The sequence below is a fragment of the Chrysochloris asiatica genome, unplaced genomic scaffold (genome assembly GCF_000296735.1).
Source record: "Chrysochloris asiatica unplaced genomic scaffold, ChrAsi1.0 scaffold00091, whole genome shotgun sequence".
NCBI classification, from domain to species: Eukaryota; Metazoa; Chordata; class Mammalia; order Afrosoricida; family Chrysochloridae; genus Chrysochloris; species Chrysochloris asiatica.
The window spans coordinates 7,330,556-7,343,463 of NW_006408609.1; the positions used below are offsets into that span (position 1 = coordinate 7,330,556).

Sequence of the window (12,908 nt, forward strand, 5' to 3'; positions counted from 1 at the left end):
GATAAAAATCAATATGTCCCAAGGACTCCTTAATAAATAAAACAAAAAAAAAAAAAAAAAGAACCTAAGAACTGCAGTGTATATAATAATTAGGTCAGAAGAACTATGTAAAACAAAATCACCATTTTTTATAAAATTGAATTAAAAATAATGTAAGTGGTATTGAACAAAAAGTATATGTTTTCTGATATATATACCTTAAAATAAGTTCCTCAATAATATTATATTTCCTTAATTAAATGTATTTATCAATCACTTAATATGGGTCAATCTAGGTTGTTTGTGCTAGGAGTACAGAAATTTTAAAAACAGCAGAAATTTTTGTTCTAGTGGTAATTATAGTCTAGTGGAGCTAGACAGATAATAAACAAGTAAAAATATAGTATGTCAGGAGATGAGTGCTGTGGAGAAATATTAATTAGAATAAACCCACCAAAAATGAAGATTACAACAAAAATAAACAATTTTCCAATGAATCAATTCAGACTTATGGCAACCTCTTGTGCTTCAAAGTAGATCTGTGTTCTGCAGGACTTGTAAGTCTATGGTCTTTCCAACTTAGAATATCAGGCTTTATTCTGAGGCACTTCTGGGTTGGTTTGTAAGGGTCACTTAACTGTTTGCACAACTAAAGAACAGAATAAGAGAACAGGAACTGCCTAATGAGAGCAGTTGGTTGCACTTTCAAGTAAGTTGGTTACGAGGTGAGATTAGAACAAATACTTGAAGGGAATGACTGAGGCAATGAGCCAAATGGTTATCTGTTTGAAAAATGTCTAGGGTATTCAAAGAAGCCAAGATGACTGAGAGATAGTGGGAAAAATTAAAGTCAAGCCAAAGAGGAACTGTTAGATCAATGTAATGATTTCCTCTTATTCTAGATAATAATGCCTTAAACCAGCTAGAACTGGGAGAGTGGTGGCTCCATGGGACAAGCACTGAACTGTGAACCACACCAATCAGCAATTTGAACACACCACCCATTCTGTGGGAGAAAAAAATGAGGCTTTCTGCTCCCACAAAGATACACAGCCTCAGAAACTGTACATAAGGTCACTATGAATCAGAATCAATTTGACTGCACATAACAACAGTAAGCTGGAACTACATTTGCTAACTGGAAAAAAATTCTAAAGAGTTTATCATTTCAACTGGATCAACTTGGGCCAGAGTAAGGTGAAAGATATCGTTAACGATCTTGAAGGGAACACTGGTGACACAGTGCTAACTTCGCTGCTAACATAAAGGCCGATTGTTTGAACTCATCAGCTGCTCTGAGGGAGAAAGGTTGGCAGTGTGTTTCAATAAAGATTACAGTCTTGGAAACCTTAATGGAAAGTTCTACTCTGTTTCATAGGGTAACTCTTAAAGAAGAATCAGGTTAACTACATTGGGTTTGGTTTTGCATTTAGATTTTGTAAGGCATTCTGATGGTGCAGTGGTTAAGAAACTGACTGCTAACCAAAAGGTTGTCATAACCAGCTACTCAGTGGGAAAGAGATGTGGCAGTCTGCTTTCCGTAAAGTCATAGCTGTGGAAAATCTATGGGCCACTTCTCTGTCCTATAGTTTTGCTGAGTGAATTGACTCAACGGCAATGGGTCTGAGTTTAGTAGAGATTTTGTAGATCCTTGAAGTACTGGTAAAAGTAAAAAGTCTGGGTCTACTATTAATCTTGAATCCTTAAATCAATGAAATCACTAGAATGGAGGGGGAGTGGCAAGCTCAGAATATTCAGGGATGTGATTAGATATAAATATTGTTGGTTGGATCACAATAAATGTTTTAAACCAAGGTGAACCCTTGAGAGGGATAAGAAATAGATTTCACATAATAAAGATAAGCATTTCAGTCTGACAAATATTAAGATGAAGCAATTTGATTTCATATTAATTTGCAATGAACATGGTAATGGATTATGGGATATTAGAGGGACATGAGAAGATGTACCTGTGCATTACAGGAGAGGATGTTTAGTATTCAAGCAAAAGCAAAGGAGAACTTAGATGACTTCATTAGAATTCCATGAAATGAGGTACATGATTTGACTGTGACAGTGATGACAAGATACTAATCAAGCCTTCTTTACATCCTATCATCCATTTAACTTGTGGTCTCTCAGCAATGAAAGAGAGTCTTCAGGATATGCCAAAGAAGTCTAACAGTTTGGAATGCCACAAAATCTCCTCATATATGAACTCAGCATGTGGTACCAAGATTAGAGATACTTGCTTTGGAGCCATAATTTGCTCCAGCTTGTCATCAAAGTAGTATCAAACCAAAAGACTGCTCAAGAGAAAGAGGGACATAAAAGATATTTATTAACATTTCAGCAGCTGTTGCTCAGGACTTCTGGTGTGGTGCTATAGGATCAGAACTGGACAGTGATCCACAAAGTCAGTAGTTCAAACCTACCAGGTGTTCCTCAGAAACCCTATATAGGGTCCATATGAGTCAGAATCGACTCTGCAGGACTTAACAGTAATAACAACAGCTGTTATTCAGGTATGTTAATTCCCTTTTATCAGATACAAAGGATAGGACATCTTGGTCTGCCAAGGCTTTTCCCTTGAGTTCAAGAAGGAAAGGGAAAGCAGGTATGATTTTTAAATTTTCCTTTCATTAGACATTATAGCATACATACAGAAAGTGACATATAGCATAAAAAGTACAGATTAATTATTATAGAGCAAATAGCCATGTAGTTATTGCACTTTGCTCAATAAATTTTTTAAAAGTACCTAGAAGTTTCCATTGTTCCCTCAACTAAACATACGTGTCTCTCTTTTCTCTAAAAATAAGAGTAACTTTTCTTTTTAAAAAATATGAGTTTTTACTATTCTACATCTGTTAATGATGCCACCCAAAATACTATAGTTGTGATTTTCCCACTTTGGAAACACTTATAAATTGATTCATATTAAATTATTTTGTGTCTTTTGTTTTGATTATTAGTATTGCTATGATATTAATCAACATTGTTATGTTTAAATGTAGTTAATTCATTTCCATTGTTATATAAAGTTTTACTGTATGAACTCACCACAACTTATTAATACAATGCTCTGTTGGTAGAGATCTATGTTGTTTTGAATTTGAGAATTTCTTATTGTTAGGTGTCATTGAGTCAGCTAACTCATAGCTACCTTATGTATAACAGAATGAAACACTACCTGATCCTGCACAAACCTCCCACTCATTGCTAAACTTGAGCCCATTGCTGCTGCCATTGTGCCAATCCATCTTGTTGGGTGGGAGTCTTCTTCTTTTTCATTAACTCCACTTTACCAAGCATGATGTCCTCCTTGAGGGACTGGTCCCTCATGATAATATGTCCAAAGTATGAAAGGCAAAGTATTGCCATCCTGGCTTCTAAAGAGCATTCTGGCTGTAGTTCCAACACAGATTTGTTTGTTCTTCTGGAAGCCCATGGTACTTTTAATATTCTCCTCCAACACCATAACTCAAATGCATCAATTCTTCTACAGTCTTCTTTATTCATTGTCCTACTTTCATATGCATATGAGGTTATTGAAAATACTATGGCTTGGGTCAGCTAAACCTTAGTCCTCAAACTGACATCTTTGCTCTTGAACATTTTCAGCACTGCTGTCCATAGCTAGTCATCATCCATACAATTGAAAGCCTTTGAGAGGTCAATAAAGCACAAAAAAAAGGTACACATCTTTATGGTATTCTCTGCTGTCAGCCAAGATCCATAATTATATCCCTCACAAACTTCTGTCAGTGTACTTACTATTGCAGCTGGTTTTTAAGTATCTTTAACAAAATTCTACTTACAGGAGATATTAATGATATTGTCCAATGATTTCCACATTCCAATGGGTCACTTCTCTTTGGAATGGGCAAAAATATGGATCTCTTCCAAACAGTTGGCCAGATAGTTGTCGCAAATTTCTTGACATAGATGAATGAGTGTCTCCTGTGCTTCATCAGTTTGCTAAAAGATTTTAACTTGAATTCCATCAATTCCCAAAGTGATGTTCTTTGCCAATGCCTTCAGTACACCTGAATTTCTTCCTTCAGTATTATTGGCTCTTGATCATATGCTGCCTCTTGAAATGGTTGAATATTTACCATTTCTTTTTGATGCAGTGACTCTGTATCTTCCATCATCTTTATGTGCTTTCTGCATCATGCAATATTTTGCTCATAGAATCCTTCAGTATTGCAAGAGGAAGGTTGAATTTTTCCTCAGTTCTTTCAGTTTTAGAAATGCTAAGCGTATTCTTCCATTGTGATTTTCTCACTCCAGATCTTTTCACATTTCATTATATTATTTGACTTTGTTTTCTTGAGTTGCTCTTTGAAATTTTCTATTCAGCTATTTTACCTCCTCATTTCTTCCATTTTCTTTAGAATCTCTATGCTGCAGTGCAGATTTCAAAGTCTGTTCTGACAACCATTTTGATGTTTTCTCTTTCTTTCTTGCATTCTTAATGACCTTTTTTTCCCTCCTATATGGTGTTTTTGGGTGTCATCCCACAACTCTTCTGGTCTTTGGTCATTAGTGACTAATTCATCAAAGCTGTTTTTGATATGATCTCTAAATTCAGGTAGGATCTATTCAAGGTCATACTTTGGCTCTTGTGGACTTTTAATTTTTTTCTTCAGTTTCAGCCTGGACTTAATGTATGAGCAATTGACAGTCTGTTCGACATCTGACCCTGATCTTGTTTTGGCAGATGATATGAAGCTTGTCCACCATCTCTTTCTACAGATGTAGTCAATTTGATTTCTGTGTATTCCATCTGGTGAGGTCCATGTGTATTGTCATCTTTTATGGTGTTTTAAAAAAGCTTGGGTCATGCACACTGCAATGAAGAAGTCATTGGTCTTGCAACATTATGTCATGCAATCTCCAACATCGTTTCTATCACCAAGGTCATATTTTCCAACTACTGATCCTTTCTCTTTGCTTCTACTTCTAACCTTTGCAGTCCAATAACTAATAATTATCATTTATCTTAATTTTGTGTTTGATCAATTTCAGACTGACGAAGTTGGTAGGATTCTCCAGGTCTATTATCACTGGCTTCAGTGGTCGGTGAGTAAATTTGAATAATAGTCTCCTTGTAGGTATATGAATATTATCCTACCACAGACAGCATTGTAATTCAAGATAGATCTCAATATGTTCTTTTTGATGGTTAATGTGATTGCCATTCCTGTTCAGTTTGTCTTTCCTGGCATAATAAACCATGTGATTGTCAGATTCAAAATGTCCAATACTAGCCCATTTCAACTCACTAATGCCTAAGATATTGATGTTTTTGTGTTCCTTTTCATTTTTGACAACTTCCAATTTTCTTAGATTCATACTTCATATGTTCCATATTCTGATTATTAATGGATGTTTATAGCTGTTTGTCTTCATTTTGAGTTGTGCCCAATCAGTAAATAAGGGTCCCAAAGGCTTACTGCATTCACATTGTCAAGGTCAATGTACTTTGAGGTGTTGTCACATGTTGAGTGCCTTCCAACCTGAGGGACTCATTTTGTGGCATGATATCTGACAGTATTCTAGTGTTCTTCATCATGTTTCAATATTCAATATTCTGATACTGACAGTGTTCACTGCTATTCAGAAGCTTTTCAGTGAGTAAATATCTGGAACTAATCCATCTCTCCTTCTTCCTGGTCTGTCTTAGTCTGGAAACTTATCTGAAGCCTGTCTACCAGTGTGACCATGATGGTATCTAAAATAGTGGTGACATAGCTTTCAGAATCACAGCAACATGCAAACCACCAGAATATGTCCATATTCTGGCAAATGAATGGTGGCATTTGGGACTAATATAATAGACACTCCTGAACACATATATTAATGTATATATGAAGGCATTTCTGTTGGTAATATACCTAAAATTAGAATTGCTGTGTTATGTTGTTGTTGTTCTTAACTGCTGTCGAGTCAGTTCCGACCCATAGCAACCCTGTATAGGGTTTCTGAGGAGCATCTGGTGATCTTGAGCCATCGGCCTTGCATTTCAAATGGCTTTGCAGTCTGGTGCATTAACCCACAGCGCCATCCCAGGATATTTTCAATTTTAATAAATATTTTGAACAGTTTACCAATGTAGTTTACAGATTTATACTCCTATCACAAGAATATGATAATTTTTGTTGTTCTATATCCTCTTTAACAAATGGCATTATCATCAGGCTTTTTAATTTTGGCAGTAATTTGAAATTTCATTGGGACTATAATGTGTATGTTTCTGCTGAATAAAAATTTTGAAAGTGTTTTCTGATGTTCACTGATTGTTTTATTTCTTTGTAAAATGTCTTTTATAATTTTGTTTTTTGGGGTTTTTTTAAAATAAGTTGTCTTTCTCTTGATAGCTGATTTAGAACATTTCTCCCCAACTCTGATTTTTGGCTTGTCTTTAATTTCTTAAAGTGTTTTTGAGTAAGTTTTTTTCTATCAATATATCAGACATTTGATTGTTTTCCTTTATGCTTAGGAAGATATTCTCTATTACAATCTTACAAAATATTTTTATCATAATATCTCATTAAAATTAAACGTTTGATTTTTCTTTCACATTTAGGTGTACAGACTATAAGGAAATTTTAGATTGTTTTATATGAGCTGTTGTTAGGTGCCATTGGGTCAGTACGTTTAGACTCACATCAACTCTATGCAAAACAGAATGAAATACTGACTGGTCATGAGCCATCCTCATAATTGTTACATTTCAGCCCATTGTTGCCTCCACAGTGTCAATCCATCTCCTTGGGGGTCCTCACACACACACACACACTGACCCTCCATTTTACCAAACATAATAGCTTTCTCCAGGGACTTGTCCCTACTGATAACATGTCTGAAACATGAGAGAGGAAATCTCAATAACCTGCCTTCTAATGAGCATTCTGATTGCACTTCTTCCAACACAGATTGGCTTGTTCTTCTTGCACACCAGAGTATTTTTATTATTATTTTCCAACACAATTCAAATGCATTGCTTCTTCTATGGCCTTTCTTATTCATTGCCCAACTTACACATGCATATGAGGCAAATGAATATACCATGGCTTGGGTATTTTCAAAATATTGCCCAAAGATCAAAACTAAAAATTATATTGATTTTCTTTGATCATTTTGAATCATATGTAATGTATATGTTCTCAAGCTATCTATGCTCTTTTGCACTTTAAAGTGGTCTTGTGCTGCAGATTTGCCTAGTGCAGTATATTATTTGATTTCTTCACTGCTGCTTCCATGAATATTGATTGTGAATCCAAGCAAAATGAAGTTGTTGGTGGTGGTGGTTATGTGCGTTGGAGTTAGTTGTGACCCATAGCGACCCTGTATAACGTTTCCGAGGCTGTAAATCTTTATGGGAGCAGAAATTCTCATCTTTCTCCCACGGAATAGCTGCTACTTTCGAATTGCTGATCTTAAGATTAGCAGCCCAATTCATAACCACTATGCTTTCAGAGATCTTTAAAATGAAGTTATAGGCATTTTATTTTTTAATGTGGATACAGCAATTTACTGAAAATAGAATCACTTGTTCACTATAAAGCATAACAAACATTGTCATAAATCTGATAAGTTTTATAACTTTATATTTTGTTCTATTTTATTTTTTGTCCACCCTTACACTAATATAACCCTGTCTTCATTGCTATGATTCTTTGATAATACTTGATATCTGGAGGAACATGACCTTGCACATTTTTCTTCTTCAAGAGGATATCAATATATTCAATTTTAACACAGCATCATATGGTTGGCCTTTTGCATTTCCATACTAATTTAGGAGTCCTGGTGTGGCACTTGGGGTTAATGTGCCAGACTACAAAGTCATTTGAACTGCAAGGTCGGTGGCTCAAGCTCACCAGCTGCTCCTCGAAAACCCTACATAGGGACGCTATGGGTCAGAATCGACTAGATGGCACTTCACAACAACAACAACATATTAATTTTATAATTAGCTCGTGAGGTTTTAAAAAAAAATGAAATGAAGATTACAGGATTTTTACAAAGATCACATTGAATGTAAAAGTTAGCGTGTATGTAGTGTTCATATTCAAATATGCGGTTCATTTGCTTTTCATTTATAAATGCTTGTTTTAGTTTCTATAATGCTTTGTGGAGTCATGGTGTGGCATTGTAGGATAATGTGCTGGACTTCAAAGTCAGTTCAAACTGCAAGGCCTGCAACTCAAACACACTAGCTGATCCTTAGAAACACTATACAGGGTTGCTATGTGTCAGAACTGACTCAACAGCACTTAACAACAACAACATAATGTTTTGTATTTAATTTACCTATTTTTGCTTGACAAGACATCATGTTTGGTAAAGTAGAGGGTCAGTGAAAAGAGGAGGACCCTCAATGAAATGGATTGACAAGGTGATTGCAATAATGGATTCAAACATAACATTTTTGAGGAAGGTGTGGACCAGGCAGTGTTTCCTCCTATTGTACATAGAATTGCTATAAATCAGAACCAACTCTATGGCACATAACAACCACCATTTATTAGAAGGTACATGACTACTTGAATGTACAAAATTGAATATCAGCAACAACAAAAAAAGTTAGCAAGCAGTAGATGTATTCATTGGCAGTATTGAAGGAAGAAGTACTCTGCCAGATGTTTGCTGACCTAAACATCTCATTCAGAAATTACTTGAGACAGTTGAATATGCAGTGCTCAAGCATCTTTGTTCCTCATTTGTGATGGTGCTAAAATTTTCAATCAAAAGTGACCACTGTGTGGCATTTGTTGTTGTTGTTGTTGTTGTTGTTAAGTGCCGTCAAGTCAGTTCCGACCCAAAGCAACCCTGTATAGGTTTTCTGAGGGGTAGCTGGTGAGCTTGAACCACTGACCTTGCAGTTCAAATGGCTTTGTAGTCTGGCCACATTAACCCACAATGCCACACCATGTGGCATTAGTACCATGTTAATTTTGATAGACTGAGTCAACAAAAGATATTCAACGTATAAGACAAGCCAAGACAGGTCATTAAGGGAAGCCAAGAAATCAAACAAAAATAATACAAAATATGAAGACCATAGGCAGAACTGATTGGAATTTCAGAAAAAAAATAACTTCACATGAAGGACCACAGAGTAATAGAATGTAGTTGTGTTGTACATGGATAAAGCACTAGACATAAGGCATGAAGGCTTGGAGATATAATATTGGAACTATAGATTCTAAAGGCACTGTCTCCCAGTAAAATGTAGATGAATTTAGATTCCAGAAAAGGATTAGAATTGTTCCCTTTATAGGCTCAGTCTATGGTCAGGCACACATTGGAGTCATCTGGTATCTATGTCATTTATGACATGTATGCCTCTCCTAAGAGGATTGGTGTGGATCACTATAAGGTAAATTCAGGATAATATAGGAAAAAATTAATTACCTGGACCAAAGAAAATAGAAACCTTAGGAATCAGAGATGTAGAATCTGTCTTAAGGTCATTTACTCTTTCTAAACCTTAGCACCATATCCTTCCCATCCTATAACCACAACACAAACCTAAATTATCAACTAGTCAGAATAACATATTGGCAAAATGCAGACTCTGGTCTCAAAAGATGTCAGTTCGAATTCTGGCTCTGCTATTTACTGGTCTTGTGACCCCATAACTTTAGTTTTCCCATCTGTAAAATTGGGAGAATTAAGTGGCTAGTTCAGTTAAAACACTGCCTAAAGTATAGCCCTTTTTCCCCAGTAACTGTTCCTTAGTACTGTCAGTTTCAAATCAGGAAAGAGGCCACAGTCATGCAGATTACTCCTGGAAAGTAAAGCCCAATAAAATCTAGCCCAAACTACAATAACCTGTACAATAATTTCAGAAGGAAAATATAAAACAATAAAAGAATTATAACCGTCTATTTAAAGAAATAGAGTCCTGATGTGACACTGTAGGATAAACATTAGATCACAAGGTCAGTTTGAACCACAAGGGTGGTGGTTTAAAGTCACCAGTCACTCCTTGGAAACCGTATACAACATCGCTATGAATCAGGACCAACTCAGATGGCACTTAACAACAACAATAAGAACATTTAGGGAACAGTATTATTTACCAAGGCCTGACATGCTGTACTCAGTTCTAGTTGGTATATATCAAGATAAGCAATGAGTAGGGACAGTAGTAACCTAGATACATCATGAAAATTAAGTTTGGAGGAAAACATGATCAAATAAAAATACCATTAGTGTAGACATAAAAATCTCTTTTTTCTTTTATATCAAATTTTAAAAGTTGGTCATGACAAAACACTTCTTGAAATTTGATGGAGATCTGTGGAAGGTAAATAATGTTATTTGACACTGCAGGAAATCACTCATCACAAAAAGTACCGCTAGTGCGAAGCATAATTTGGCAGATAATTAGAGAAGGATCATCACTTTATCTACAACTCTATGTTCGCTTATGGTCTTGTTTTTCCATGTTATGTTTCCTTTCCCTTTTTGAAACATTAACCAATATATTCCTCATAGTTACCCTTGATATCAGTATGGATGACATCCACAAATTCTGCATCAGTGTAATGTAATCTGCTATATGGTGGTTTTCCAGAAAATTTTGGTCCAGCAGGATCAAGACCTGAAATGCGAGCAAGAATTTCTCATAAAGTACTACTACAGTGTTCACTAGATTGCACACTTGCATTATTATTATAAATATATTAAATCTATCCAGTTTCAATTTAAATCTGTCCAGAAATGCATGTAGAGATAAATAAAACTGGATAAATATCTTCATTATTTGAATAGTATTATTTACCAAACTTCACAGTATGTTAAGCTTCACTAGATGCCTCAAGACAATACTGAATTATAAATAACTAGCACACAATTTGAGAAGTTGGGGGAGATAATAAATACTGCCTTGCTTGAATTTTGTGTCTTACTAGTTCCTATGAGATATATTTACAAATCTAACATTAATTTTACAGGTCAAATATTAATTTGAGTTGTGGGGTAAAGCATATTTATTATCCACCATTCATTATTAACTAAAGTTTTACACTCTTAAGAAAAGATAAATATATTCAAAGTTATATGAATTGTGGCTATTATTTCTTCAGTATGTGAAATTCTAAATTAAGATTATATGCTTGTGACCTTCTAGAAGGCATGAAATGAATGAGAGTGGCTGTGAAGTGGTGCAGATAAGATCCAACATCTTGCAAGGACCTAAACCACCAACGAGATGGATTGGCCAAGTGGCAGCATCGATGGACTCAAGCGTGGCAACAGTAGTAAAGTTGGCCCAGGATCGGGCAGTGTTTTGTTCTGCTGTACATAAGGTCACTATGAGTAGGTACAAACTCAATGTCACCTAACAACAACAACAAGGCAGTGGAAGAAGCAATCATCTTCAAAATATTTTTAATCAGTAGGACTAATAGTCCACAAGAATGAAAGCTTCTTCTAACCTGAGACCAGAAGAACTAGATGGTGCCTGGCTACCAATGGCTCTGACTAGGGAGACAATGGAAAACCCAGATAGAATGGGGGGAAATGTAGAACAAAACTCAAATTCCTAAAAATGGTCAGATAAACAAGACCAATCAAATTAGTGGGACCCAAAGAAGATGATCCTATGATAATCTTTGACATGGAAACTGAAGGTCTTTCTGAAAGCCACCTTTTCGCCAAGTAATAATTGGTTTATAAAATAGACACTCTCACTTGTAAGTGATAGTGCTGGAAAATGAGGCCCTCAGGTTGGAAGGCACTCAAAATGCAACTGGGTTTTGCTGCATCCTCAAAGTAGAGTTGACAGTGATGATGTGAATGGAGTAAAGCCCATGGGAGTAAAGCCCACGGGACCTTAATTTACTGATGGGGCACAACTCAAAATGAAGGGAAACAGCTTTAAACATCCATTGAAAATCATAACATGGAATGTACAAAGTATGAATCTGGGAAAATTGGAAGTTGTCAAAAATGAAATGGAATGAATAAATATCGATATCTTAGGTATTAGTGAGCTGAAATAGAGTGGTATTGGCCATTTTGAATCTGATGACCACATGGTTTACTCTGCTGGAAATAACAAATTGAAGAGGAATGGTGTTGCATTCATTGTCAAAAATAACATATCCAGATCAGTCATGAGGTACAACTCTGTCTGTGATAGGATAATATCCATGTGCCTACAGGGAAGCCCAATTAATACCACTATTATTCAAATTTACAGAACAAGTAGTAAAGCCAGTGAGGATGAAATAGAAGAATTTTAACAACTTCTTCAATTTGAAATTGATCAAACATGCAATCAAGGTTTATTGATCATTATTGGTGATTGGAATGCAAAGGTTGGGAGCAAAAAGGAAGGATCACTAGGTGGAAAATATGCCTTGGTGATAGAAATGATCCTGGAGAATGCATGATAGAATTCTGCAAAACCAATGAATTGTTCATTTCAAATACCTTCTTTAGACAGCATAACAGACGTTATGGACCTCACCAGATGGAATACATAGAAATCAAATTGACTACATCTGCAGAAAGAGAAGATGAAAAAGCTTCATATTATCAGTGAAAGCAAGGCCAGGGGCAGACTGTGGAACAGACCATCAATGACTCATATGCTAATTCAAACTGAAGCTTAAGAGAATGAAAAGAAGACCATGAGAGCCAAAATATGATCTTGAATATATCCCACCTGAATTTAGGAATCATCTGAAGAACAGATTTGATACATGAAACACTAAAGACTGAAGAACAGAAGAGTTGTGGGATGACATCAAGAAAATCATACATGAAGAAAGCAAAAAGTCATTAAGAAGACAAGAAAGAAGGAAAGGTCAAAATGGATGTCAGAAGAGACACTGAAACTTGCTCTCCAGCATAGACATGCTAAAGCAGATGGAAGAAATGAGGAGGTCCAAGAGCTGAAA

General features: G+C 35.7%; 1 protein-coding gene across 1 annotated transcript in view; it reads right to left on the minus strand.

Moving 5' to 3' along the window:
- The window catches only part of LIPI (lipase, member I), a 75,088-nt gene that overhangs the window by 39,924 nt on the left and 22,256 nt on the right, over window positions 1-12,908 (minus strand). The window contains exon 4 of the mRNA XM_006866448.1: window positions 10,502-10,603. Within this exon, the coding sequence (XP_006866510.1) occupies window positions 10,502-10,603 (102 nt within the window). The remainder of the gene's footprint in view (window positions 1-10,501; window positions 10,604-12,908) is intronic.